The 27,264-nt window shown below is 37.9% G+C and overlaps 1 protein-coding gene across 2 annotated transcripts in view; it reads right to left on the bottom strand.

Moving 5' to 3' along the window:
• Nucleotides 1-3,953: 3,953 nt before the first annotated feature.
• The window catches only part of LOC108044493 (calmodulin-lysine N-methyltransferase), a 29,837-nt gene continuing 6,526 nt past the window's right edge, over nt 3,954-27,264 (bottom strand). The window contains exons 1-2 of one of the 2 annotated variants that reach the window (XM_017123525.2): nt 20,335-20,625; nt 3,954-6,294 (exon numbers count right to left, since the gene is read on the bottom strand). In XM_017123525.2, the coding sequence (XP_016979014.1) occupies nt 4,975-6,225 (1,251 nt within the window). In that variant the 5' untranslated portion in view covers nt 6,226-6,294; nt 20,335-20,625 and the 3' untranslated portion in view covers nt 3,954-4,974. Of the gene's footprint in view, nt 6,295-20,334; nt 20,626-27,264 lie in introns of those variants that run through there. The other variant, XM_044460268.1, reaches the window with a different exon arrangement.

Raw genomic sequence — 27,264 nt, 5'->3', positions numbered from 1 at the left:
AACTGACTCAGCGGGTTAAGGCCAGTCCAACATCTGGCCAATTCGGATCAGCTGTTGGCCACAAACGAACCCGAAGTCGCAGTTAAAAACGAACCAATGCCAAGGCCGAAAAGAAAAGCTTTCGCCGGAGCTTTTTGCTCTCTCTCTCTCTTTCTCTCTGTCTCTTTTGTGCGGGGGAAAATGTGGAAATGCCTTTTCTTATCAGCGGTCGCTTATCAGTTGACAAACAGCTCGATGTTTTGGTCTGTGTTTTGTTTGTTCCAAAAGGCTAAATTAAAAATCCATATATCGGTCCCTGCTTTTTCCATAATTAAGGCGGCCAGGTTCCATAAATTTTGTTGGCCTCGAGATCATCACTTTCCCTTTTCTTGGGGCCCATTGTCTTGTGGCTTTATTTTGTTTTCATTGTTGTTGCTCTCCCCAACCTGGCTGCTTTGATTAATGCTTAATCAGCAATATTATTGTTATTAGGTTTCTATAGCGGGCCAGGGCAGCATTTTCATAAATAATTTGCCAGTCGCTTTGTGCCGAGCACAGTCAATTATAAACTCGAAGAAAGAGTTTCTCTGCCACAAAAGATGCGACAAAATAAAATAAGAAGTGAAGTGCGCCACGAGTGGCATAATGAGTATCTATAAATAATTGTTTACTTTTATTGCATAATCGAGAGTTTTTATCGAAGGCAACGGTGTGACACTTAATTTAAATTTATTGAGGTCTCATTTAAGTTAAGTTAATTTAATTTTAAAATAAATATAAAAGCTTACTAATTCTCCTTTTTTAGCAAAATGGTTATCTAATTATGATTAATCAAAAAATAAAACAATCAACAAAATTTTAAAATTTCCAACGATTTTACTAATCACTTTTTTTTAATTGTTAAGTGTAAATATTTATTTTTATTCCTGCTTCAAAAAGAGATTTCACTAACTTTTATATTCATGAAAATATCTACTTAATAATTATTTAAGTATTAAGTATTTAAGGTGTGTTATTAATCATGCTGTAAATGCTTAATTTCATTTAGCCTTGCCTTTCATTATTTTACCTATTATTTATTTTTTTGTGTCCTTAGAAAGGGCCAAACAATTAACATCTTTATTAGAGGTAATTTGCTGCCTTTCGCTTGAGCTTTTGCCCCTTGATAAGGCCAACCATTTTATATGGCATAATTTCCAATGCTCCCACTCCGAAGGTTAACCATTTTATATGGCATAATTTCCGTCGCTTCCGCTTCGAATAAAGGTACTAACCCAGTGACACGCATGGTAATTTCCTGTAATATACAAAAGGCCACCCTGGCCACCCATTTATATGATAATTAGACAGTTTAATATATACGATGTGACATAAAGGCACTACGTCTATTTTTAGGTCGCCAAGGCCACTATTTGGTCTGATATAAGGACCTGGGCACCTGTAACGTCATTGTTCCCAAGGGGAATACGGAAAAACTATTCCAGAAGTATACTTACCGGACATTAATAATGAAACGGTTCGCCCCAAAACCAACAGAATGCTCGAAGCCATCAAACGCTGGAATCCCTCGACATTCGTGCGCACTTGGCAACACATTCCACTAATTCTGCTAATTAAAAATTTAATGAGGCTCTCCAAACTAAAAATACCGCCGACACGAAGCCCAAACAATTGGAACACCTGTTGGCCACGTTAAGTCCTTTGACATGTTTCCCATGGGCGAAGGATATCGCCTGGCAACCCGAAAAGGGATTCCGGGGCACAAATTGAAATGGGTTTCCCATCAAATCAGTTAGTCGGCCGACCCCTGAGGAAAATGGGCGGGCAGCAGCTGCAGGCTGGCTATAAAGCAACCGAAAATCGAAAGCGTTTTTCCCCACACTTTTTTCATTTAGCGTGTGCCTGAAAGTAGGCAGCGAAAGTCGTTTCTGTGCGGCGCATAATTGAGTGGCGGCCATCATTGTCGTCGCCACAGTGAACTGATTTGCATACCGCCGCCAAGTCCATGTTTCGGCCCCACTCTGGCCTTAACTTGGCACCGGGCTCATGTCATTAGCAGTCTTCCAAAGGGCGGCGAAATTTACATGCCAACGCGTGACACACGCGGCGTATGCGCAACGCTCTCCGTGGCGCGAGCGACAAGTGCTGTTCCTTTGGCCTTATTCCTGTGAAATTTGTGCTTCCTGAAGAGGAAATTACATCCGGATATCGTTTCTTTTTGCTCTTTATTTACTACACTGGGTAACAACGTTTTGCTTTCGAGGTTACATATATAAGCCAAATACAAAATTATAATCCAAATCATCGGTGCCCAAATGTGTTTGTAATTTTAATTTTTATATTTTTTTTTCACATTTTGGCTCTACCGTTTTGTTTTAGCTTGTATGATATAAATCTTTGAATGCATAGTTAATCCGCATTCTTCAATAGGTATACCTTTTTGAAAAAAGGGTTCTGGGAAAACTTTTTTTTCGGCATTTAGAAGTCATTATAAATTTGATAAATTGAAAGGCACATTAATAAATCTTAATTCTTAGCAAGTCAAATTGTTAGACGAGAAGTAAAGATTTTTGCAAACCCACCTAACACAAAAAATTAGTAGGATGCTATTCACTGAATTTTAAACTGTATATCCTTTATATTTTTATAATCTCTTATTTAATACTATTGTCAGCCAAAAGCACCTTTAAGAAGTGCAGGATTGGATAACCTTTATCATGACAAATTGTATTAAAGTCTGACAATTTTTTGTTTGCTATACAACCCATTCCAGTAATGTTACTCCAAGCTTTAATCTTGATAAACCTATAATTAGACCGGTCAATTTTCGATTCGTGGACCCTTCTTTAATGTATGTTTGGCAGCACTGGTGTCGCCAGAGTCCTGTCTTTCCACCGGCTCCTTTTCACTCAACTGGCTGTCGGGCTGCGTTTGTTTGAGTTTCCCGCCCATGTCCTGCTGGCCCGCTGCCTGGATTACATGTCTGGGGCACATCAAACAAGCTTACTTACCAATGACCTCGTTAATGACGAACACACACAGGCACTCACACACAAACACTGCCAAACACTCGCACGCACACACACACATAAAACCGAAAAGGCAACTTTGTGTGCGTTCACCATGCTGTTGAGTTTACTTTGTAATTTTCGCTTATCAGATTTATTTTTATTTTCATTTTTGATTTTTTGTCAGCTGCCACACAATACAAGCAGAGTGGGGGGAAATTTTAAATAGTTTGATAAACATTTGTTTGCCCTGTAAACTTCAAAAAGGTGTCAGTAAAGTTGAAATGCATTGTAAAATTAATTTATTGGTGCACTTTTAGTAAACTTTGTCATCTAAACAATAAATAGATTGTTTTAGTTCAAAAAATGTGTAATCATTTTTATAGTTGTTAACCAATATTTTTTTTAATTCGTTTTTAAAATACATTGAAAGACATAACTTACAACAAACCTCTATACTTTTTAATGGATCTATTATTGTAAAGTATATAATAAATTTATTTACCAAAAATTCATATAATTAAACCTTTTATGTTTTGAAATTTTATGCTATGAAATTATCAAAAATCAACAGCTACTGTTATATGTACATTACCAATTGGAAATACCAATCCAATCCAGGTCAAACGTTTGTGTTATGTTTGACCAATTCTTTCCAGGAAACTGAAGCACCCTTTCCAATCAGGGTATTAATGGCATTACACCATCGTGGCCCAATGCTGACGTAGTCCCCTTTCTGGATCCCTGCACAGTTAAAGTAATTGCCTAGCCACTGTCGCAATCGTAATAAAAAAGCGCCTGATTGCGATGGCTTCTTTCGGTGCTTCGTTCCCAACCCACATCAGTATTTTAATGAACAGCCTGCTAATAACTTTGACAATATGTTTGATCATCGTTGGAGCGCCCATTGACATCACTGCAGTGGCCCGTTTACTTGCCCTTTTGGGGCTATAAAACAAGTGCACATATGTGGCATTCCGATACTGTATTTATCTCGTCATCATCATATAACCATTAACACATGCTCTAAGTAATTACAGTATACTAAGTTTAGTTAACTATTAATTAATTGGTCGAGCGCTGCTGCTTTGTGTATGGTTTCCGGGAATCCATTTTCCGCCAGTTGAGGGTGTTCTCTGCGCTTCAACGAAAGCAGCCCAAAAGTATGCTATTCAGCGTATACATTATATTTAAATAATACTTGTGTGTGTGTGTGTGTGTGGTTGGGTGGGTGGTCGAGGGTGTGAATTGTGGGCGTGTAACATATATAGAGGTAACTACATATACATAACGAGGAGTATTTGTAAAAAAAATAATTACAAAACTTGTGGAATCAACGCAAATCAAATTTACATATCAAAGGAATTTTTTGTTATACAACTTAACAGTGAACTACGTGCTAAAGGTGATCACTAGACTGGTGCTTTAAAGCTGTGAGTATGTACCAACAATTCTCATTCAAAATGTACCTTGAGTATTATAGATATGGCTGTGAAAGTCCCAACTGGACTTGTTTGTAAAATATTTAATTTTTGGGTCTAATTCAGTGCCTTGTTAATGCAAAAATCGTATTTTTTTATATTTCTCTTGGTTTTATATAATCTTATTTAACAATTGCCTTTCTCAACACTGTGTTGTACATATATATAGGTACATTTTCTTCTTTTCTTTTTTTTTAGGGATTTAACATTCTGATCATAAGAAATAAATAATTTTTCCTCTAATAAATCAAATATAATTTAACCAAACACTGTATAGAAAACACATCACGTTCATTTTTAGCACCAGTCTAATGAGTTTGACTTGCTACATTTTTACTTCAGTGTGGGAGGAATTTTCTTTTTGTTCGTCGAGAGCGGCCGGTTGGCCTCATTTTTGTTTAAGGTGTAAACTGGAATTTGCTTGCTATCAACTAAAACATTGACTAAGTTTAATTGCACCTACTGCAGCCAGCTGGCTCCCCGTGTCCTTCCCCCTCGATTTTCTCCTAGCTGTGGGTCTTGCACAATCGCAGTAGCAAAGGATAATGGAGGTCCTCGTCGTACAAGGCGGAGTCGGCCTTCAACTGGAGATGCCGCTGCCAGATGGTCTCGTTATATCGGGTGGCCAACTCCACCCGGAATCCCCTGGCCACGCATTCGTCCTGGAAAACGCTCAAGGTGCGACCACGACGCGGGGCCATTATCAAGGCCGATCCCTCGGGGGCCAAATAATACCAGATGGTGTCCACCAGGGCGGAGCGGGCCTCGTCGAAAAAGAGGCAGTCGGCGCACAGGATGAAGTCGAACTTGGCCTGCTCTGCCTGGGATCGGGCGCACTTCTCCTGCCACTTCAACACCGAGCACTTGGTGTAGCAGCTCAGCTCGTTGAGGCACACGGTCTTCCTCACATTCTCCACCGATATCTCGTTGCCATCGGTCAGATGGACGGCATAGGGAGTGGCGTATTTGGCCAGCATGAGGCCGGCCAGGGAGGTGAATCCCCCGCCCAGTTCCAGGATCCACTTGCCCCGATAGGAGGCCACCTCGGAGAGGACCAGTGCGGTCAGGGCCTCCTCCGAGGGCCAAACGCATATGTTGCCCGTGTTGTTGAAGCCCATCAAATCGCTGGCGGTCAGCTGGCGCTCCATGTGATGGATGTTCACCGAGTACTCCGACTCGTTCTCCAGCTGCATCCGATACTTGTACCAGTTCTCCGTCTTGCCCAAACACTTCAGGCTCACATGATCCTCGAAGCTGTCCTGGCGGAGCAGATCGAAGCTCTTGAAGCGGCGCACGGAGGCCGTTTGCTCCTCGGTGAACTCGTCGCTGGAGGAGGACACCGTCTCCTCGGAGTCCTTGCGCAGCACCTTGGCCAGGATCTTCCAGCGCTTCTGGGCGGTGTTCTGCAGGTTGGGCGTGGCCGGCGGTGTGGGCGGCATGAAGGCGGTCTCCATGCTTTTGAGGCCCAGTCCCAGTCCCAAATCCAGACCCACCTCCAGTTCCGTCGTCTGTGTCTGCTCCGGCATGTTCCGGTTGATGTCCTTGTTGATGTCCTGGCTGTTGTTGTTGATCACGGCGGGCAGTTCGCCGCCCAATCGAGCATCCAGCGTCATCTTCTGCTGCTCCTTGAGCGCATTCAGTGTGTTGTCTATGTCGTATTGCAAAAGCAACGATATGGTGGCCAGCTGTGCCACGCCCACTTCCGGTGACTGGTCGAGTTGAGTTTCCGTCGCCTTTTGTACTAACGCTGCTGACATCTTACTTCAGGCCCAGTTTGTTTCACTTTCGCTTACGCTTTCTCCCTTCTCAGTTTTCCATTTTCCGCCCTGCGTCAGCCAGAGAAAGAAAAAGAGACAGAACAGAGTTTCGAAATTAGTCAAAGTTTTCAAAAAGTTTTTCCCCACCGTCTTTCGATTTTCCACTCTGCTTCGCGCCGCCCTCTTTCAGGCCCATTATTTTCCAATTATGAATTTTTAATGGCATTAAAAATGCAAATTATCCGACCATAAAAATAAAACAAATTATACCTAGTAGAAAAATCTCTCGGCTACACTTGTGCCGACAAGAAGTCTTTGAATATATGTAGACATTTGTAGGTACCTACATATTTTATGAGCAACACATTTTGGAAAAAAGCAAAGGGTCGACTTTGTCTTACTGTTTTATTTTTCAGAAATTTTAAGATATATTTAGGAAATATTAAGTAATTTCTAGTCTCAAATTAAATTAATTACCAAAGTGCTGTCACTTTTAATAGAAAAGGTGCCTATAATATTAACTTTAAACAAGAAAGGAAAGCTAACTTCGGGCGGAGCCGAAGTTGATATACCCTTGCAGAATACTCTGTAAATTATATTCTCCAAAATTACTCATATGATGCATTCTTAATACTCATAAAAAATCCCAACTTCCTAACTTTACAAACACCAAAGTTATGGCATTTCCGATCAATCAGTTATATGGCAGCTATAGGATATAGTCGGCCGATCCCGGCCGTTCCGACTTATATACTGCGTGCAAAGAAAAGAAGGGTGTGTGCAAAGTTTGAATTCGATATCTTTAAAACTGAGAGACTAGTTCGCGTAGAAACAGACAGACGGACAGACAGACGGACAGACAGACGGACAGACAGACGGACAGACGGACATGGCTATATCAACTCAGGAGGTGATCCTGATCAAGAATATATATACTTTATAGGGTCGGAGATGTCTCCTTCACTGCGTTGCACACTTTCGACCAAAATTATAATACCCTCTGCAAGGGTATAAAAATTACAATATTCATGAAAATATATTTCAAAAATCAGATTCTTTGTTCGCTTCAGTAAGAATCAACATAACCTTTGTATAATATGATTTTAATCAGATTTATAGTAAACATTAGCAAGAACTGAAATGTACAAAAGACTCTGAAAATACCCTGTAAATTTACGTATTTGCTGCCTTGGCCTTTATTGTTTTGATTGTTGCACATTTTCACTCTGTAAATTTTGAATTTCTGACTGGACGTACATATACATATAAATTTATCATATTTAAGAAATTTTACAGCCCATAATAAAATGTTAATTGTGCTGACGTGAAATCGCAGACAGAAGCAGATGGGAGGATTTCCAGCAAAATGGCCAGCTCATTTCCCATTTTCCACTTCCCACTTCCCACCGACATATGGAGTCTATCGGTGATAAGAGAGGGCGTTCAGTTCCGATTAAAGGTCTGTTTTTTACCAAACACCTGGCCCTGTGGTTGTGGGTGGATTTTGCCTGACCAATGACACCTGCTCCGGATTTTCTGGACCTCGTAATCACTGGCTGAGCAATGGAGATTCTAAAGAATTTATGTGTGTTTGTCTTTTGGATTTGTTGTGGGGGCAATGGTTTTGCATAAAGAGTGTGGGGGTGAAAATCCGGCTTTGTGTATATAAACACAATCCGTAAATATAGATTTATTGTACAAGAAGCTAATTGATAAACAGCCTTATTGTGACAAATAGCTGCACTGTTTGTGTTTTTACTTATGTATCCGATTATAATTGCTAATAATTATTAGCCATGTCACCACACATTAATAACACGCACTGTTGGCCGTGACAGGCTTTGAGGTGCTTTTGGTATTTTATTCATTCCGTTGCTACCGCAAATGCGTTATAATTGCGTATCCAAACATTGACAGCTTGACAACTTGATACGCAGCTTGCAGGTGGACAAATATTCGCCATAAATATTTTAATTTTAATCAAAATGAGCTTTGCAGTTTGGCTTAAGAGAATTTGTGTTCCATTTAAATAGTGGTTTGACATTGTTGGCAATTGAAACATAAAATCATTATTATATGGATCTAAAATTAATTATAAGTTAACTCAATAATAGACAAAATGTTAATAATTTAGAGATTATTTGAATAACAATTTAATATTTTCTTTACGTAGAACTAATTAGATAATTATTATTATGTTTATCAAACAAATAACTAAACAAATTGATATCCCTATATTTTAAAACATCCTAGGCTAAGCCTCATTTTTTATTTAACGCACCGAAAATGAACACCAGCTCATCTAAAATAACCCAATCAAACAAAAACCCTACTGGAGCTGAAATTACAACTGAAATTAAGAAATTTCTTGCCATTTCACTCAGTGTTCCCCATCAATTCCTTATCAAACATTAACAACTTTGAAGAAGTTCCCCCGAACTACTGAGAGCCCCATCGCCGGAAACCTGATTGCTGGCCCAATAAAACTTTTTCGGCCTTTAAGAATGTTGATTTGCATTTGCGAAAGAGAAGAACATGAATATTGAGCAGCTTCCCTTTGGAGGACGTGTTCTAAAGCCCGCAGCTTTGCCTATGACCAAAGTTTTCCGCTAAAACTTCAAGCGAACTTTAAAGTCCGACAATAAAAACCGACAATGTTTACATAATGCCCTGGAAAATCCCGCTTCAACCTGCTTGGAAAACTTGCCCAGCGATTAGCTTACCTTTTTGGGATGGTGGGAAAAACCACTTTACCGTAGTTCATTTGCAAGTACAAAATCGACATCGGCGGTTGCTTCAATCATTGTAAATTTAAAGTTTTTTACTCTGGCAAATTTATCCAATCCAATTCAATTCATTCAATCACTTGAGAAACCGGCAAAAAAGTTGCCAGAACAATGAGAGAAGAAAAGGTTTTTCACTTGCCACTCGGCGGAAAAACTGAAAGGGGGACTGTGGAAAACTCGGAAAAACTCTGAAGTAAGCGGAATGACTGACGTGCGTGTTGGCAACGCAATGTGGCAGAAAGTTGCGAAGGGGTTTCCCCATTTTCCGCGCCTGTTTCTCGCTTTTTCTTCCGCCTTTTCCCCCGAAATTTCACCAACGTTTTCGGATCACGCGAGACTTTATAGGACATACTATACTATATACCCGCATAGCCATGTGATGAATGCCCGTCGGTGGCCGCGCTCATTGCTCGCATTAACTCCTGGAATTTATTATTTATTGCAATCTACTGTCACCGAAATTTTTGCTCAGCTTTTCTTTTTATGTTCTTGCGCGGTTTTTTTCTGTTTTATGATTATTATTTCGGCTCTGACCTTGGGGGCCAGAAGTGTCAACAGACACATGACTTCTGGGTATACAGACAAACAAACGCTCGACAAAGAGCCAACTGTGAAAAAGAGTTAAGAGATAGCACAGTCAAATTTAATTATGAATGACAGCCGCACGGGAGTGAGTCTTATCCATCAGCGAATTTCTAATATTCCATTAAGATAAGACAGACACTTGTGGTACAGTTCTTATTTATACTTTGCAAGTATAGAAGCAATCAAGTGTTTTAAGGAAATAATAAAACATATTTTGGGGCCATAATTTAGTGGTATCAAAAACCTTTCAAATAAATGAACAAAAATTTAAGTTATGGTTTAAGATTCATTCGATTTGTTTTCATAAATCTGAACTTGGTGTTCCTAACGGAACTTATTATTTTATATCCTTAATACTACTTTTAAGTGGATTGTTTTTCTTTAAGTGTTTTACTTAAAACGAAAAGAGACAACTTTTTCTTAAACATATCATCGATGTATGCTAAATGTTGTCTGGCTAATAAAGCTATTAACGAAAAAAATCTCATTTATGATTTCGCTTTCCACTCGGTTAAGTCTAACCATTAATCATCATCATTATTCAGTACTGTACGCAGTAATTACCTCCGGCGCACAGGGCGTATGCGTAATCGTCAAAAACTTTCAAACGCTTCCTCGTTCTTTCGCTCTGCACTGTATATTTTTCTCGAGCGTCTTAAACTTTTATTAGCGCACATAATCCCCACCGATTTACGAGCAACTAACTGTCTGAGCTATCTCTGCAACTATATGGTATATATGTATATATGAATTTATCCCACCGATTTGTTTACTGTTTACAGGCGTAAGTTGATTTGGACTGAACTTTTTTCGATATTTTTCTCAATTTTGACTGCAGGCCAATGCCAACGCATCGGTCTATACGTATATGAAGAGGTTGGGATTTAATTTACGCTCGCATCTGGCTTTATTGTGCATTTCATCCTTCATTCAATGCCCATTCTTATTCAGAATCCTCGGGCGGGTTCAAGTAAGTGCAAAAATGTAAATAAAAATCCAATTTTCTTCCGCTTCGCCGGCCGACGGGTGTCCGAATAAAATATTAATTAAATTATTTGCATAGCACACGGCTTCGGCCTTCGGTTCGCCCGACACTACCCCCTCCTTTGGCCGTCCAGAAACATTTCCGGCTTGGCCGGAAGTGGCCGGGCCGAGTGTCGCCCCCCATTTTTATTGCCTGTCACTCACTCACTTTGCCGCTTTTGGGGCTCGGCTAAAATAATATTTCACGCTGGGGAAGAGGGTGTTCAGTGGGTGGTAATGACTCTGTGAGGCATTCTCTGGGGGGAGATTGGTATATTTGTGGGGCTGGGAAAGTGGCTGTCGAGGTGAGCGAACCGCACCGCCAGCTCGTGACATTCAGGAAAAGTTCAAGGGGAATTCCCCGATCTGCAGCGCAATGCAGCTGCACAAATAATGTGATTACGTTGGACAATAATGACGGGCTAACCACATAGAGTGAGTGGCCAGAATGTAGCCAACCCCGTAGAGACACTATTTTTTGGGGGAAAATCCATTCGAGTGGTTTATTGATTCGATTTACGGGGCATTTCACGGCTGTGTAGAAAAAATAGAAAACCCAAACTTCACAAAATAGGTGGTTGCTGTTCACATACACAACAAACTCATTCAGCTTATTGTGCTTTAAAACATAAATGACGAAGAAAGTTTGTTAATTGGATATGACAATGGCTCTTTATTCTTTAAATTTGCGAAACTTGCCAAGCTAAAGTTTGCCACAATATAAGATTAAAGTTTAATTTAAATGTAAGCAAATAAAGTAGCTTAAGTAAAGTAACCAAATGGTAGTCAAGTTAGATTTTTTTAAAGTGTCCCTCAGCTGAAAAAGGCCTTCTCTTAATATAAATATTTCGGAAATCCCACGCTGGAAAATCCACAAAGCCTAAAGACATAATTCACTTATACTTGAACCTCTTTTATAATATTCTCAGCATCTGGGATTGCCTTCCAAGCATTTTTGATGTTTTTTCGGCTTTTGGCATTTTGCAAGTTATTCGGAAATTGTGATAACAATTTAAGCCACGTACAGCTGGAAAATTTACATATTATGCCAGGACCGTATGCTGGCTCCTCCAACCCCTTCCCATCTTCAAATGACAACACAATTTTCTTGTGTGCACATGCAAAATGCGCAAATATGTAAAACATTTTGTAGAAATAACTGAAAGTCGCCAAGTTGCCAAATGGGCAGAGGAACCTTGGGGAGTGCGACTTTCCCGGAGGAGGAAGCAAACAGCCAGGGAGCTGGAAAATTATATTATCTACTTAAGAAATTGACCCGGAGCTCAAGTCGATGTCCTTTCCCTTTGTCTTTGGAGTCTGGTGCCATAGATGAATTATTTTTCCATCGTCATTGTCTGGCTCTTAATCATCGCAGCCAACGACAAACATTTTCGACACATTTTAAAAATAGCTGGCCAACGCCTTGATAACAGAGCCCTCGAAAAAAGGGACAACCTTGATAAGGACCAAGGACACAGCACATCGTTAGCAGCTGGCATTAACATAACAAATCCGGAAGGAAAAAAAAGGAAAAGGAAACAGAATTTCTAGTTAATCCACTTTGACTGCCTCTCCCTCAAAAAGGACACACGAACAGAAAGGGCAAATTGAAGCAATTAGAATACACATTTAATAGCGAAAGGCAGCAAATCATATTAAGCAAAAGCCCAAAAACTGGAAAATTAAATTCCGTCAGCGTCTTGTTTCATTCACAAACAAAAATAAATAGACGCATCAATAAATAAACAGGCAAATAGTTTGCGCCATAAACATGCACACAAACATGGCACACATAAGTTGGCCAACACACCAGAGTACAAATATACGGTGTACTATATGTATGGCTATATCTGCATGTACACTGCGCACATATGGATGTATGGCATACGTATATTGTCATGGAGACAACTCTCGCTTCAACTGGCAACTCAGTCAAATGTCTGGAGCTCCTCTCAACGAGGCGACCAGTGCTGCTGTTTTCCACAGGAAAAGTATCAGTTTTCAGAGAATTCATATTTGTATGTATAAATGATAGAAAATCCTGCTTAACTATTTATCCAGTAATGGAGGATTTTCTATCATTTCTGTCATTGGCTATGAAAATAAAAACAAATTTTATGGAGAGGTACTTTGAAAATAAATGTATTTTCATTACACAATCAAAGTTTTGATAACAGTTCTATCTTGGCGTTCTTGTTTTATGTATTTGTTGAACAAAGTTAAAAATGTAGTAAACCAAATTGTATATAAAAACGTGATAAAAGTTTCAAAAAAAAACAGATAGTTTTAACTTGTAATTTTTTAAAGAATTTTTTTAACAAAACTAGTTTAATAATTAATTTTTCAAAATACATATAAGAGAGGTCAGAAAATGTGTGTTTGATAAATAGACATAAAATAAATATTTAAATAAAATCCATCTGCGGAAACTTAGCGGGAAATATGCTAGGCGAACAGCTCTGGCGAGGACGAAGGGATTTGGACGTGGCACATGCTAACATGGCACAGGACACTCTGCTCGCGCTCTATAAATAGTAGGCAGAAGGGGGAGTGGCAGGGGGCGGGCCAGTGGTAGGGGCGGAGTGGTGGGCGGGGGAAAAGCAGGAGGAGTACCCGACAGGTATCTCGCCTCAGGTGCATCATACGCCGGCAGCCAGGCAAAAATGTGACGTGTGTCTATGCTGGGATTCTGGTTAAAGTTCTGCACATACATATATGTAGATGATTTACGGGGATGAGAGTATATTTAGTTTTTGCTGGAAATGTTGCCTTCCCCTTAATGGGTCAACGGTAAATATACTAATTTGTTTACTGCCGAAGAGGAGGTCTTTGTGGGTTTAAACTAATGGTACATTTTACATTGACCTAAAAGCAAATATTTTTTCCAACTAACTTAAGGTAAGCAAAAACTGGCTTGCATAGAATTACTCATGAAGTGCCATTGACAATTTAATACTCAAAGAATGAGGAGATATACGATTATTGTTGCATTCAAATTGCAGTATTTAGGACATTTTAGTTTCTTTATTTGTCTTATATTCTTGGAAACTAAGTGAGGTTGTTATTAATTAAACATTATTAAATACATAAAAGAGCTTTAGGCAGACTTCTTTAGAATTTCTGATATGATACAAAAATATCGTAACAACTAAAATTGAATTATAATTGGATTTTAATTCCTAAAAATTGAGACAAGTTAGTTTCTTCATTTAATTCTAAGAAAACTATATGCAGACACATTAATATATTTAACAGAGATTAACAAAACAATCTAAATATTGGAAAACAGTGTGAATTATTTGAAATCCAAGAATCTTAGCGACATTTAATACAAACAGTTTTCTCTTTCGTTTATGATATGAGTAAAATTCAGTAAATGATAAGAGTTATTTTTTATTTGTTGAGATATATACCAAAAGGTATAATTTCATGGGGATATCGCTAGCTTTTTGTTATTGTAAGGTATCGCTAATTCGATTCCCTTCGGCTCGGTCCCTGTTTAAGTGCTCTACTGTCGCAGATGAGGAGGCCAAAGGATGCCAATGTCGAAGCGGGGACTTCCCCTGCGTGCCACATAAGTGGTCCTTTGCCGAATAAAGCGTTGCGGAAGGGGGGGTGAAGGGATGTTCTGGAGAAGGGATGTCTGTTGCGGAGGAATGTATGTAAGTGGGGGAGCCTGCCTAAATGCTTTCATCACTCAGCTGGAAAGGCAGGCACGCTCCACTGCCCGCACGCACAGCTTCCATCCACCAGCAGGTCTCCAACTAGGGAGTAGATTCCGGAGAATTGGCCAAAGTAAACATCAGGCAAATATGGGGGAAAGCTGAAGGGTCACAATCCCCGAGATCCCCACTTGACCACTGGAGTGGCATAAACTGTTACTTTAACTGAAATATGTTTGCCGAGCTAACCTACTGGTGCTCCGTTTTATTGACAAATGATTGACTGCCTGGGCTTATCTTTATTTTGAGTGACAGTTAACTTGGCTAACTGATATGTTATGAATGGGTCTTCAATCCAGCAGAGTTCACGACTCCAATGCTGGCAATGTAATACATTTGCCAATGGTAATAATATATTAGGAAATTGGTTTATTTATAGAAAATCACTTCAGCTGTCAGCGATAATTTGAAGATAATCGACGGGTTCGATCGTGATAACTGAGATTGAATTATTGCTGCCTTGGTTTTTATTTGTGGGAAATAAATATATTTAAAGCCCTTATGAAGCAACTGCTTTTAGGGGTTGTGACATATTTTTCGACATATACAAAAATGACCAAAGCTCGTGGTAAATTTATCTGTTCTTTGTGGAAAAATATTTTATATAGCTTTATATTCAGTCAAATAAAATGTAAGCCATTTAAATATTTAAATATGTTACAATACATGAAAATAAATGTGCCTTCACAGAATATGTTAGCTTTAGAATAGTTAATAAAAAGAAATTGTCACAACTTTTTCTTTAATAAGTCGGGTTTTTAAATTGAAATGGAGGAAAGGTAAACTAAAAAATGTTAGAAATCAATCATGGTCAAGGCAATCATCTTTGGCATCTGTAATTGTTCAAATAGCCATCCATCCATGCGGCTATTACGTATTCCAACCAACATTGGCCTCGTTGCCATAAATCTCTCAATTGGAAAAATATATATACGTATCTGCTGAAAAACAAAAGTAAGTGGCTTTTTCATAAATCAAATCACAATATAGAAATCTTTGCCCATTGAGGTTTGCTGCTGAGCCCTGTCATTGTAAAATTTCAATTCAATTTATATTCTGTTTTCATGTTTTTTGTTGTGAGAAATAGAATGAAATGCAATATATGAAAATGCATATATGCGCAGAGGATGTTTTCTAATGAACTTTGACACATGCAAGTCGGGTGTCCATGCGACCCCACTGAATCGCGTGTCCATGTCACAAGTCAAGAGGAAAAGGCAGCGGGAAAACACAATGCCCTGAGCTGCAATGAATGAAAAATCAGCTTGACGCATGCAACTTTTTCCCCTTTTTTTATACAATTTTTTTCTATTTTTTTGCGAAGTGCCCTGAGGGGCAGCTAAAATGAACTTAACTGACTGATGGATTGACTAACTGAGGGACAAACTGAGTGACTGACGGACTGACAGACTGCTGTACACCCAGAGTCACAACAAAAGCTAATATTTCGACTGGATCGAAGTCTTTATGCTTCTCAATTCGCTTTCATTTCACTCTCTATGGAGGGAAAAGAAATTTATTTATTTTGCGATTATCGTCAGATACGTTGACGGCACTCTCTTGAGTATGCAAACACAAGTGGCTCCTCGTACACAATCGAGAAGTGAAAAATATGCATAAACTCAAGTGGTGGCATCACAAATTCTCTTGTTTCTTAAAAGGAAAAACACATATTTGTGTTTCATAGCTTTGAAGTTTTCTTTTTTGACTTGTTTGAAATGTGAAAATAATCTCTAATTTTTAATCTATAAATCAAAACAATATATTTATGACTAGTGTCAAATAATTTGATGAGATTTATGAACCAAAAAAGAGTTAAGCATATATGAACTCTTCAAGTTAAATTTCATTCTTATTTTTTTTCATTTTAAAATATAATATAGCTCTTTCGCTTAAAGACATTATTTATTGTTCGGACTATCAACTTATACAAAATTTAAAAGGTTTTCCATATATTAAACACAGAATCAAAGAGAATTAAAACAGCTATTATATTTAACAGAATAAACATTATATTTCTTCCTCAATATGCTCCATGTAGATTACATGTGGATTAAAACTCGTTACCGATAATTTGGAATATTTCACTAATTAAAGAATCGAATTATGTGTAAAGTAAAAATAGTATTTTGTAGGTTTGTGCAAAACCACTTTTCCTGCCCTATAATTTATCCCTGCGAAAATGGTAGCCGCAGAAAGGCGAGCTTATCGCAAAATCACGGCCAACTGCAGCGAAAATAGTTGGTTAGTTCGTTAGTTGATTATTACATGTTCTGCTGCCACCGTTTCGCTTCCATTTGGCCAACTTTTTTATGTGGTCGCCACTGCAGTTGGTGTGTTGCTTATCACAGCTTAATGGGTCACTGCATTTGAGTGAAAATTTTCGTGCTGACGCGGCGTGTGCGTAATTCCCCGGGATTACGTATACCACCAGATCCTCCGTCCGAGGCAATCCTCACGCAGTCAGGCTCAAATTATGCAAACTTGGCAATAAAAATTCAATTAAGCTACAAGGACGAGCTGTGAAGTGGGGTACAAGTGGGAGAGGAGGTGGGTGAAAGTGAGGGCCGACTTTGCCGATAAATCACAAAATTTTCTAAAAGCCCGGTGGCTGCAACAATAACAAATTGTGACATGCTGTGCTGCCGCTTACGACTTTGATGCACGTTTTAATTATAATTTTGACGCCAACTGTTTAAACACAGTAACTCACACACGCAACGATAACAGAACAACAACAACAACAACCAGCACTAATTGTTTGCCTTCAGTGGAAGTGGGGAGGGGGGTTGCGGCTCTGGGGAGGGGGTGGTAAAAACCAAGAGGAAAATGCAAAGCCCCACATGTGTGCAGTGGCATTGAGAGGGTGGGGGGTCGGGTCGCAATACAAAGGACCAGGGAGGCAGGACCGCCAGGACAATGGCCAGCTCACATGCACAGACGTCCCCACTCCGGTCAGAAGCGAAACATGGTCAGACCAAGTCACGAAACCATGTACCTCAGGCACCGAGCCAAAGAAAATACACGGAGAAATTTCCAGGAAAACATAAACTCAAGATTAAATCTAAGTACGAATTTTTTTACTACAATCGGATTAGAATTAATACCTACTTTAAAATGTACAGTAATTAACTACATATTACAAGGCATAAATTTTCCGTTGGTTGCGTTCGTTAGCTTAATTAAAAGTCACAATATAATTATATGTACAATATTTGAAAGTGATTAAAATTTAGTTTAAATTGTTTGGTCAAACATATGTGTTTAAAAATATTTCTTAAATACAAAATAACTAAGTAAAAGATGACTCAATGACAATTTTCAAACGTTCAAGTAACATACTTAAATTTACTCGTGAAGAACCTTGAAAAATAGGCAACAAAAAACACACAACAGAACGAAATTAAATGTTATCAGGTTCAACAGATAACTTTTAGACCTTTATTGTTATCATTTTTATATCGATTCTAGAATCTACATAATAATTACCACTAATAGGAAAAGTAACGTTTAGCTTATATATTTACATTTAATATTTTTAGTCTTAACAAAGTAAATGCAATTATTTATGTTTTTAAATGTATTGATACATACGATGCTTCCACAAGCCAGAGTTGTTGAATGTTATCAAAAGCAATATATAATATTAACACGTTCTTTGTTGAGTATTATTTGCATATTATCATAAATGATTTCGTTTATACAAAAACAAAACCACTTTGTCATTGAGCCATGTGTAAAATATATATATAATCTCTTTAATCAAACAAGTTAATAATAAATGTGGTAAAATATAAATGCTCAGTTGGCATGATAGACCCTTTTTCAATTGCTCACTTCAATGATTCACTAACTGATATATATTAATCAAACAAGTCATGGCTATGTTGTTTAATTAAAATGACAAAAATCGTAAAAGGTATACTCAAATATAAAACTTTAATTCCGCTGATGATAAATCATTATTTAAAAAAAAAATTAATACGAATAACCGAAAAACAATTTTTCTGTTGTTCTTTTTAATGATTGTTAATAACTAATAATTAAATTTTGTACTCTTGTAAATATTTAACAATAAATAATTTCCATATTGACCAATGAAATCATTTTTTTAAAGCAGTGGATAAATCTAATGATTTGAATCCTTTGTATACTTTTAAATATTACATATCCTGAGTTTTTTGTTTGATTTTTTCAATCTAATTAAAAATAAAAATAAGTTGTCCTATGTTTAGTGAAAAATAAATTTGAATAAACCTTTCATAAAAGCGAAAATATAGATCTCTGATGTTGCGTTGTGCTAAACTTTTGGCTCATATGCTGTACAACATTTTTCTCTAAGTGTATTAGGGCAAAAGGCGCAACTTTTCGACATGTGACCGTGCGCCGTCTGTGAATAAATGAGAGTGTTTTTGGCGACGTCGGCGGCTCTGCCATGTGCCCCAATCGATGGACAGGATGTTGCAGGGGCGCTGGGTGTGCGTTAGATTTATAGCCTCAAAGCAATGTGGCATGGCATCCATACCCCAAATTTTTCTGTGCGAGTGGGCATAAGCGGTACTCAATTAATACTCATCAGTGTGACATTAGTGCCATTTGCAGCGTCGAGAAGGCCAAGACACAAGGACGAGCCAGTCGAACACGTGCATCTGGCCAATTGTTTGGCATCCTGAAGGCACATAATGCCACCAGTCAATTCCGCTCTCAGTCACGGCTCATTTGCCGAACGTCTTATTCAGCTCATCAATAAATCGGGTCCATAAATCTCTTTCAAGTGTTCGCCTCATCATCAACAGACATTTTTTATGGCGCTCCTGAACTTTAAACAAAACAAATAGAAAACGTTGTCGCATCTCCTCTCCGTTTTTATGGCAGAAAGACAATTTAATGCGACGGCTTGACTTTAATTAGGCCATAAAACGGCAAACTACGAAAGTTAAGCGGTAGCCAAACTCAAGTTCAAGGAGTAAATAAGCCAAGAGCTCCAGAAAGGGGCGGAAAATGGAAAAGCCCAGGAGCAGAATGGGGAAAAGTTGACCAAATGGGAAATGCCTGCGAATCACTGGGCGTAAATTAAATGTAATTGAAAGCGATTGACAAATGGAATTGGGGATTGGCAGGGCGAAAGGGAATTGCAATTGGCATTGGTCTAAGCTCAATTGAACTCTGAGCTCAGCTCGAGATGTTTGTCGTGAATTGGAAAGGAATTAGTTATTTATGAACAGTTCAAGACTGACGAAAAGCCAACGTAGAGGTTAAGTTGAGCAGACAAATATTTAAGTGAAAAGAAGGGATTTTTTAACACAAATGTTTAAACCCTAAAGCTTTATTTCTCTGATGTATTGTTTTAAAAATATGAATGATGTTTACTAACAAAAAAATGAACGAGAATCTCTCAGTCACCCGAACATTTGTAAATAATAGCAATGTTATCTTTTCCGCTTTTCTGCTTTTCCAATAGCCCGAGAGTTCTCTCCCGAATTTCATTTTATTGGCCAACTTTGACGAGACAAACTTTTGGATGCAACCTTTGGCAAGTATTAACCTTAGAGCTGGAAAGTCTGCATTGACCTTTTCGAGGACTTTGGCTAACAGTCAGCAAAACAAAAGCGGGCTAGTTTCCATTTCCGGCAGCTAAAAATTTTGCAGAGAAATATTATTTATTTTTACCACAGCGACCTTCTGTTCGGCTTAGTCAAAAGTCAACAGGAGTTAGATAAGTTATATTATGTTTGGTTTGCCATTGATATCAGGGCGGCCTTTGTGCGTTTAAGATAAAATCCAACTTATCATTGGAAATATTCAAAAATCAAATGCCATGCTGTTGGTTGCCAAGCCAAGTGATTTTGAGTTTTATGAAAATCTTTCAAAACAAATCAACTTACAGCCCATAAAATTTCCAAAACTCAATGAGCAACCAAACGAACAATGAACACAAAAATTTACATTTGCATACAAAAATGTTTACAAGAAAGATTTCAAAAATCATTTACCAGTCAAAAATGTTGTTGGCGAGGCAATTAAGTAGAAACAAACTCCCAAGTGCTTAAGATATGTTTTCTCTTGATAAATGTATTTAATACTCAGCACTTAACACGTATTTAATCATTTAAGTCTCACTTTTCATTCACGAAATGCTTGGCATTTATTGTATTTTCCTTTGATGATTTTTTTTTAACAATTTTTCAAACCACGCACAATAATTTCCCACAACACGCGCGTTTAAAGCAGCAACAAATAATGCAGTGGAAATTAGCTTTTCCGCCCGGCCAACGTTGCGTATGAGCGACGACGACAAACTGAAGCACAAATTGAAATCCGAAAGAGCGAGCATGTCAGTCGCATCGAACATGTTGCATCGCATGACGAATCCGCTCGAACATGTTGCAAGCGTAGGTGGTCGGGGGGTGGTTCTGCTGGTTTATCACTAAAAATTAAGACAAAAATGTAACGCACTTTAAACAGAATAAGACAACAAAACAAGCATCAAACGCTGAGATTCTGGCATTCATGGGTTAAGAGGTTACGGGGTTAAAAAGGCCAAAGTTGTTATAGCGGTGGCAGGCTATTACAACGGCTCGGAAAACTATTAAAGCCACAGTCGCGGTTGCGACCAGGTTTTTGCTCATTTTGGCAGCATCTTCTGAAGACTTAGGCAAATATTTATTCAAATATTCATAAATAAGTTCATTCAAGCCGGTTGGAAAAATATATTATCACTAATTTAAGAATTTATAGCAAAAAAAAACAGTGCTACATTTTAAAACATTTAATTTTCTAAAATGTTAATCAAGGATACTTGGATAGATTCTGTACTTAATTCGTGCATTTAAAACAACTTCAATTTTAAAGGTTTAATTTTATTTCCAGAACAAAACGGCTTAAATGAGATTATTTTATTTATAGCGGCTCATGAAAGAGAATAAAAAAGTGAGTTGTTAATGAATTACAATTACGCAAAATGGTAAATAAAAAGAATTATAAATGGTTACAAAAAGGAGACTAAAACTTTGTTCATTGCTTATAATTATAATTTTAAAATCTTTTTGTTATGGGAAATCTTAAAGCTGTACACCTTGAATTATTATCCTTTATTACTATATTACAAATAAGGCCTTTTAATATTACATTACAATAATTTATTTTTAAATAATAATAATTTTTTTATTTTAAAGAAATTGTTTATTGATTGATTGACATTAACGAAATAATAAACATTCGAGGATGAGTTCCAAAGCTTTTTACTCATTAATGTAGATAAGCCATTTTAATTTAGACTTCAGAACTAAATTCAGCTAAAAATCTGATATTCATTGGAATTTTTATTTCGAACTTCAGCGAACTGCTGCTAATGTTGTAATAATGCATTTCTGGTTACCAATTACCATGTAATTTGTTAATGGCAGTGAGAAAAGCTGTCTGAAATAAGGGAAATGAAAAAGTAAAAGTAGCAGTGGTAGTCACAAGATTGCGTGGGCTCCCTCTGACGTGTTGATATCTCTTTTTCTGGCTAAGTTCTTATGCGTTACTTGGCTTTATTTGCCTTTAAATGATTTTCCATTTGCACATTTCACGAGTATAAATGTTTGGCTTGTTTTTGTTCTTGCCGCTGGCTAGAAATTCGCGTTCATTCATAAAAAAGAAGGTGAACACGCTTGTGGGCGTCGGGAAAGCGTCGAGCGATGAGCGTGGAAAACGGAAAACAATAAAACGCGAGGGCAGCGACGCGACGTCGACGTCGGCAGACCAGACAAGCAGGCGTGCTAAGTGAAAATCGAGGGGTTGCGGAAAATGCGGGGTACTGGCGAAAAGTCTTGGGGGTGGCGGAAAATTCTGGGGGCACCAAGTTTTTTGGTCGTTCGCAATTTTCGCTCTCATTGTTGTTGCGTCTCTTACTTTTCGCTTTATTTATATTAATACACACCGCATTCGTATCAATGAGTGTGTCTTGGGCTTGGGAAATCTTTGTCTCTGTGTGCGTCTCATTTTTATTTATTTTCTTTTTATTCAACGCGTCTGAAAACAAAATACAAAGCGAGCCAAAAATTGAATGCCACATATTTGTTACTTTTTACTACAAACACAACCGAAGGAACAAAAAGAAAATGTTCAAACAACAGAACCGGAAAAAAGGAAACAAAAACTTACAGCTCTGCATGAAAACTGTTATCTGCACTAAAGAAAATTTTCAATTTGCTTTCTACCTGAAAATGTTTTTTATAACATTTGAAATTCTAAATGCATTTTATAGATAGTATAGAATAGATTAATGTGATCACAAGTAAAGCTTAGGAACTAGGAATTAATAAATGAATTTTTGTTTCCAATAATATTTAGGTTATAAAATATCTGTTTATATCAGATTTTATTTAAAACAAGAAAGGAAAGCTAACTTCGGGCGGAGCCGAAGTTGATATACCCTTGCAGAATATTCTATAAATTATATTCTCCAAAATTATTCATATGATGCATTCTTAATACTCATAAAAAGTCCCAACTTCCTAACTTTAAAAACACCAAAGTTATGACATTTCTAATCGTTCAGTTATATGGCAGCTATAAGATATAGTCGGCCGATCCTTATGAAATTTGGTATGTCGGATTGATTGGCCAAAAATAAAACCCATAGAAAATCCCAACTTCCTAACTTCACAAACACCAAAGCTATGGCATTTCCGATCAATCAGTTATATGGCGGTTATAGGATATAGTCGTCCGATCCTTATGAAATTCGGTAGGTCAGATTGATTAGCCAAAAATAAAACCCATAGAAAATCTCAACTTTCTAACTTTAAAAACACCAAAGTTATGGCTTTTCCGATCGTTCAGTTATATGGCAGCTATATGATATAGTCGCCCGATCCGGCTCGTTCCGACTTATATACTACCTGCAATAGAAAGACAACTTTTGGGAAAGTTTCAAGCAGATAGCTTTAAAACTGAGGGACTAGTTTGCGTAGAAACGGACGGACGGACAGACGGACAGACGGACATGGCTAGATCGACTCTCCTGGTGATGCTGATCAAGAATATATATACTTTATAGGGTCGGAAATGTCTCCTTCACTGCGTTGCAAACTTTTGACTGAAATTATAATACCCTCTGCAAGGGTATAAAAAAAATAATCATTTAATATATTTATTGTAATATCAAAGCCTGCCGTTTTAATTTTTTGTTGAGTGCCACATAAAGAAAACCCTCTCAAGTTCTCTTACTCTCGCATTTGTATTTTCTTTTTTTCTGCCAGCGGAAAAAAGAACGGAAAATGTCAACCCAAATAAGAGGCAGAACGAGCTGCTAGTCGATAAGGTCGTCCAAATCAAAACACATACAAAATCGGGTTAGAATTGTTAGGGCCAAAAAAAGGAAAGCACATGAAATGGAGGAGAAAGTGGGCGGGCAATCCTACCCCAAAGCCAGGATAAGCTCTAATTCCTGGCAGGAGCTTGAGTTCGTTTCCCAGAAACTCTGCATACCAATGCCATGATTTATATTTGTCATTAGCGGTTTTTTTTATATATTCCCCCGAGGAGCCGAAACCGAATTGGATCATTATTGATAAGGGTCGGATTAGCGTCATCACAACTCAAATTTCAAAGGCGAAAGAGCAACGATTTACGTTCGAAATCTTTTCTATTTCGTTCGCTTACATAAACCATTTTTCCCAATTTATTTCATGCCAAAAATTTGAGTTTATTTTTAAAAGCAACGAAGAAACCCGCAATTACAATTATCTATGTGCAGCGCAAAATAATTCATGGCTCATTTGCAGCTGCACCTGAAGGCTTATTAAAACATGGCAAACGAACCCGGGTCGGAACCCAAAAATCATACTATGTGGTACCCAAGAAATGGGACCTGGCAGCCAAGATAAAACACAAGGGGCGAAATGAAATAATGATACCGAGCGCACAGTTGGCATTTTCGATTTGCGTCAACGTCGTCGGCCGCTGTCAGTGTCCGGAACATGGACGAACCCAACCCGAAGAAGCCCCCATTCCCATTCCCATGCTCATCACCATCCCCAATCCGTATACCACATCCCATCAAGGGAAGCTGACTGCTCATGTAAAATTGATGTACACGCGGTCCCGTCTGGTCTGCATGTGAAATAATTATTAATAAAAATAATGTGCCATGAAATGTTTTCGCTGTCGTCCTCGCCGATGCACTTCCGCCTCACGCCTCCCCCCATCCGCCACGCCCCTCTTTCGGTGTTCTTGGGTAATTAACACTCAGCGGGAAGCTTTGGCCAAGTTTAGTCAGCTGAAAGGCTGACCCGGGACCCATTACGCAAGCCAAGCCACGCAGCACATCTCCACTTTTATGGTCTTTAAGATATTTACCAAATGGAGCTATTTAAAGAGTTTAAATATCTGCATTTTCCAAGTTATAAATGCAATAAGATAAACCACTCATGGCAGAAAATAGCACCGTACCGCCAATAAAACAATATTTAAAAATGTTTTTATTTTATTTTTCCAATTTATATACTATTTTAACACGGGCCGTAGTTTTTCTATTTTGAACATGTAACATTTTTAAAATTATATGTTTTAAATATTGCTGTTGGGGTTTCAAACATAACACCAATTTAAGAATGGCGAGTTCCTTATAAAACCCATTAATCACAGATTAGAATTCTTCTATTCTTAGCTGTTTACAATGTTATCTAATTCACAATAATTACACCCATTGAACTGCTCGTCCTTTAAATCCTTCAATAAGTACAGGTGCGGATTATATTTTTGTTTCCAATTAATTGACATTACATTGCAATATTTGAATATTTATACCCTTGCAGAGGGTATTATAATTTCAGTCAAAAGTTTGCAACGCAGTGAAGGAGACATTTCCGACCCTATAAAGTATATATATTCTTGATCAGCATCACCAGGAGAGTCAATCTAGCCATGTCCGTCTGTCCGTCTGTCCGTCCGTCTGTCCGTCCGTCTGTCCGTCCGTCTGTCCGTCTGTCCGTCTGTCCGTCTGTCCGTCCGTTTCTACGCAAACTAGTCCCTCAGTTTTAAAGCTATCTGGTTGAAACTTTCCCAAAAGTTGTCTTTCTATTGCAGGTAGTATATAAGTCGGAACGAGCCGGATCGGGCCACTATATCATATAGCTGCCATATAACTGAACGATCGGAAAAGCCATAACTTTGGTGTTTTTAAAGTTAGGAAGTTGGGATTTTCTATGGGTTTTATTTTTGGCCAATCAATCCGACCTACCAAATTTCATAAGGATCGGAGGACTATATCCTATAGCTGCCATATAACTGATTGATCGGAAATGCCATAACTTTGATGTTTGTAAAGTTAGGAAGTTGGAATTTTCTATGGGTTTTATTGTTGGCCAATCAAACCCACCTACCAAATTTCATAAGGATCGGCCGACTATATCCTATAGCTGCTATATAACTGAACGATTGGAAATGACATAACTTTGGTGTTTTTAAAGTTAGGAAGTTGGGACTTTTTATGAGTATTAAGAATGCATCATATGAATAATTTTGGAGAATATAATTTATAGAATATTCTGCAAGGGTATATCAACTTCGGCTCCGCCCGAAGTTAGCTTTCCTTTCTTGTTTTAACTTCAAACTTTGGGAATACATTTGAAAGAATTACAAAATAGTTATATCTAACCCACATCAATGTAATAACCTGGCTTTCATATATATATTTTTAAAACAGCTTTAAAATGACACCATTACTTTGAGTATGAATCACTAAAACATCTTTGATCTAGGAATTATAATATTTATATTATACTTTAATAAACAATTAAATCTTTAAATGAATCAAAGCACTAATTAACAATTAAGAAACAATCTCAAATTAACAGCGGACCTCGTTCGTTTCATAATCCAGGTTCACAATTGAAAGGAAGACTCGCCTTTTCCTTTCTTGTTTGCCTTCCTTTTATCTTATTGTGTTTTGCGCTAATTATGGCATTTTTCTTGCTAACAATTACTGCCAAATGCTTGAGAGCACAATGGGCATTAAGTAGCTGATTACCCAACCCCGAGCAGACGCCTTCCTTCGACGCCATCAGGGTGATTCTGCTATTCAATTAGCCACGAATGCAATTTTAAATTTAATTAAATCGATTATTTTTAAACGGGCAGTATAATTACATTTTATTTTGCATTAATTGCTGCCGCCTTCTGCCGATCGGCTAGGCAAACATTTTCGTTTCGCATATAACTTTTATTTATATTTGAAAACTTGGCACAGATTGTGCCACACAATGTGCAGTGCATGACGCAAGATGTATATTTTTTGGTTTTGGCAGACACGAACGCGAATGGCAAACCAAATGGGAATTTAGCTGCATTCAACATAAGATATTTGCTTTTGTTTCTATTGGGATTGCAGTAATTCGTCGGCATTTTAATTACTTGCAAATTAATGGCACATATGTTCGACGCAGTCAAAGTCCGCGTTGCGCATACGCCGCGTTGTTCGCCCGCAAAATCGTCGAAGATTAAAAGAGTATAAGTCATAATTATGCGAATGCGGTTCATAAATATCTCGGACTGCCAAGAGCCGAAGGGAAAGAAGAGGTGGACTGCCGTTTGTTCATTGAAAAATATCACGAGGGATTTTAGCCGTGAACAGACGCTAAACATAGATACCTGAATAAACAGAGACGCAGACGTTTGCCGGGCATATTAAATGCTTTCATCTGAACAATATGGTAACTATTTCGCGATAGATAATCCAACTTTATTGTGCGAAGGACTTTAAATAGCTTTAAGTGGCCATAAACTCAGAGTGGGACTTTTGATAAAGAAAATGATATTATAATAAAACAATAACGTTATACTTCTTAAAGTTATGCCAGCAATGCTTTCATTTTCTTCCTGGCTTAACTTGGAAAGATATTGCTTACAGAAAAATTTCATCTTGCTGTTTAAAT

Source organism: Drosophila rhopaloa, unplaced genomic scaffold, assembly GCF_018152115.1.
Source record: "Drosophila rhopaloa isolate 14029-0021.01 unplaced genomic scaffold, ASM1815211v1 contig_2, whole genome shotgun sequence".
Taxonomy (NCBI): Eukaryota; Metazoa; Arthropoda; class Insecta; order Diptera; family Drosophilidae; genus Drosophila; species Drosophila rhopaloa.
The sequence above is the reverse complement of the archived record's forward strand: the minus strand, read 5'-3'. Positions and strand labels throughout refer to the sequence as shown.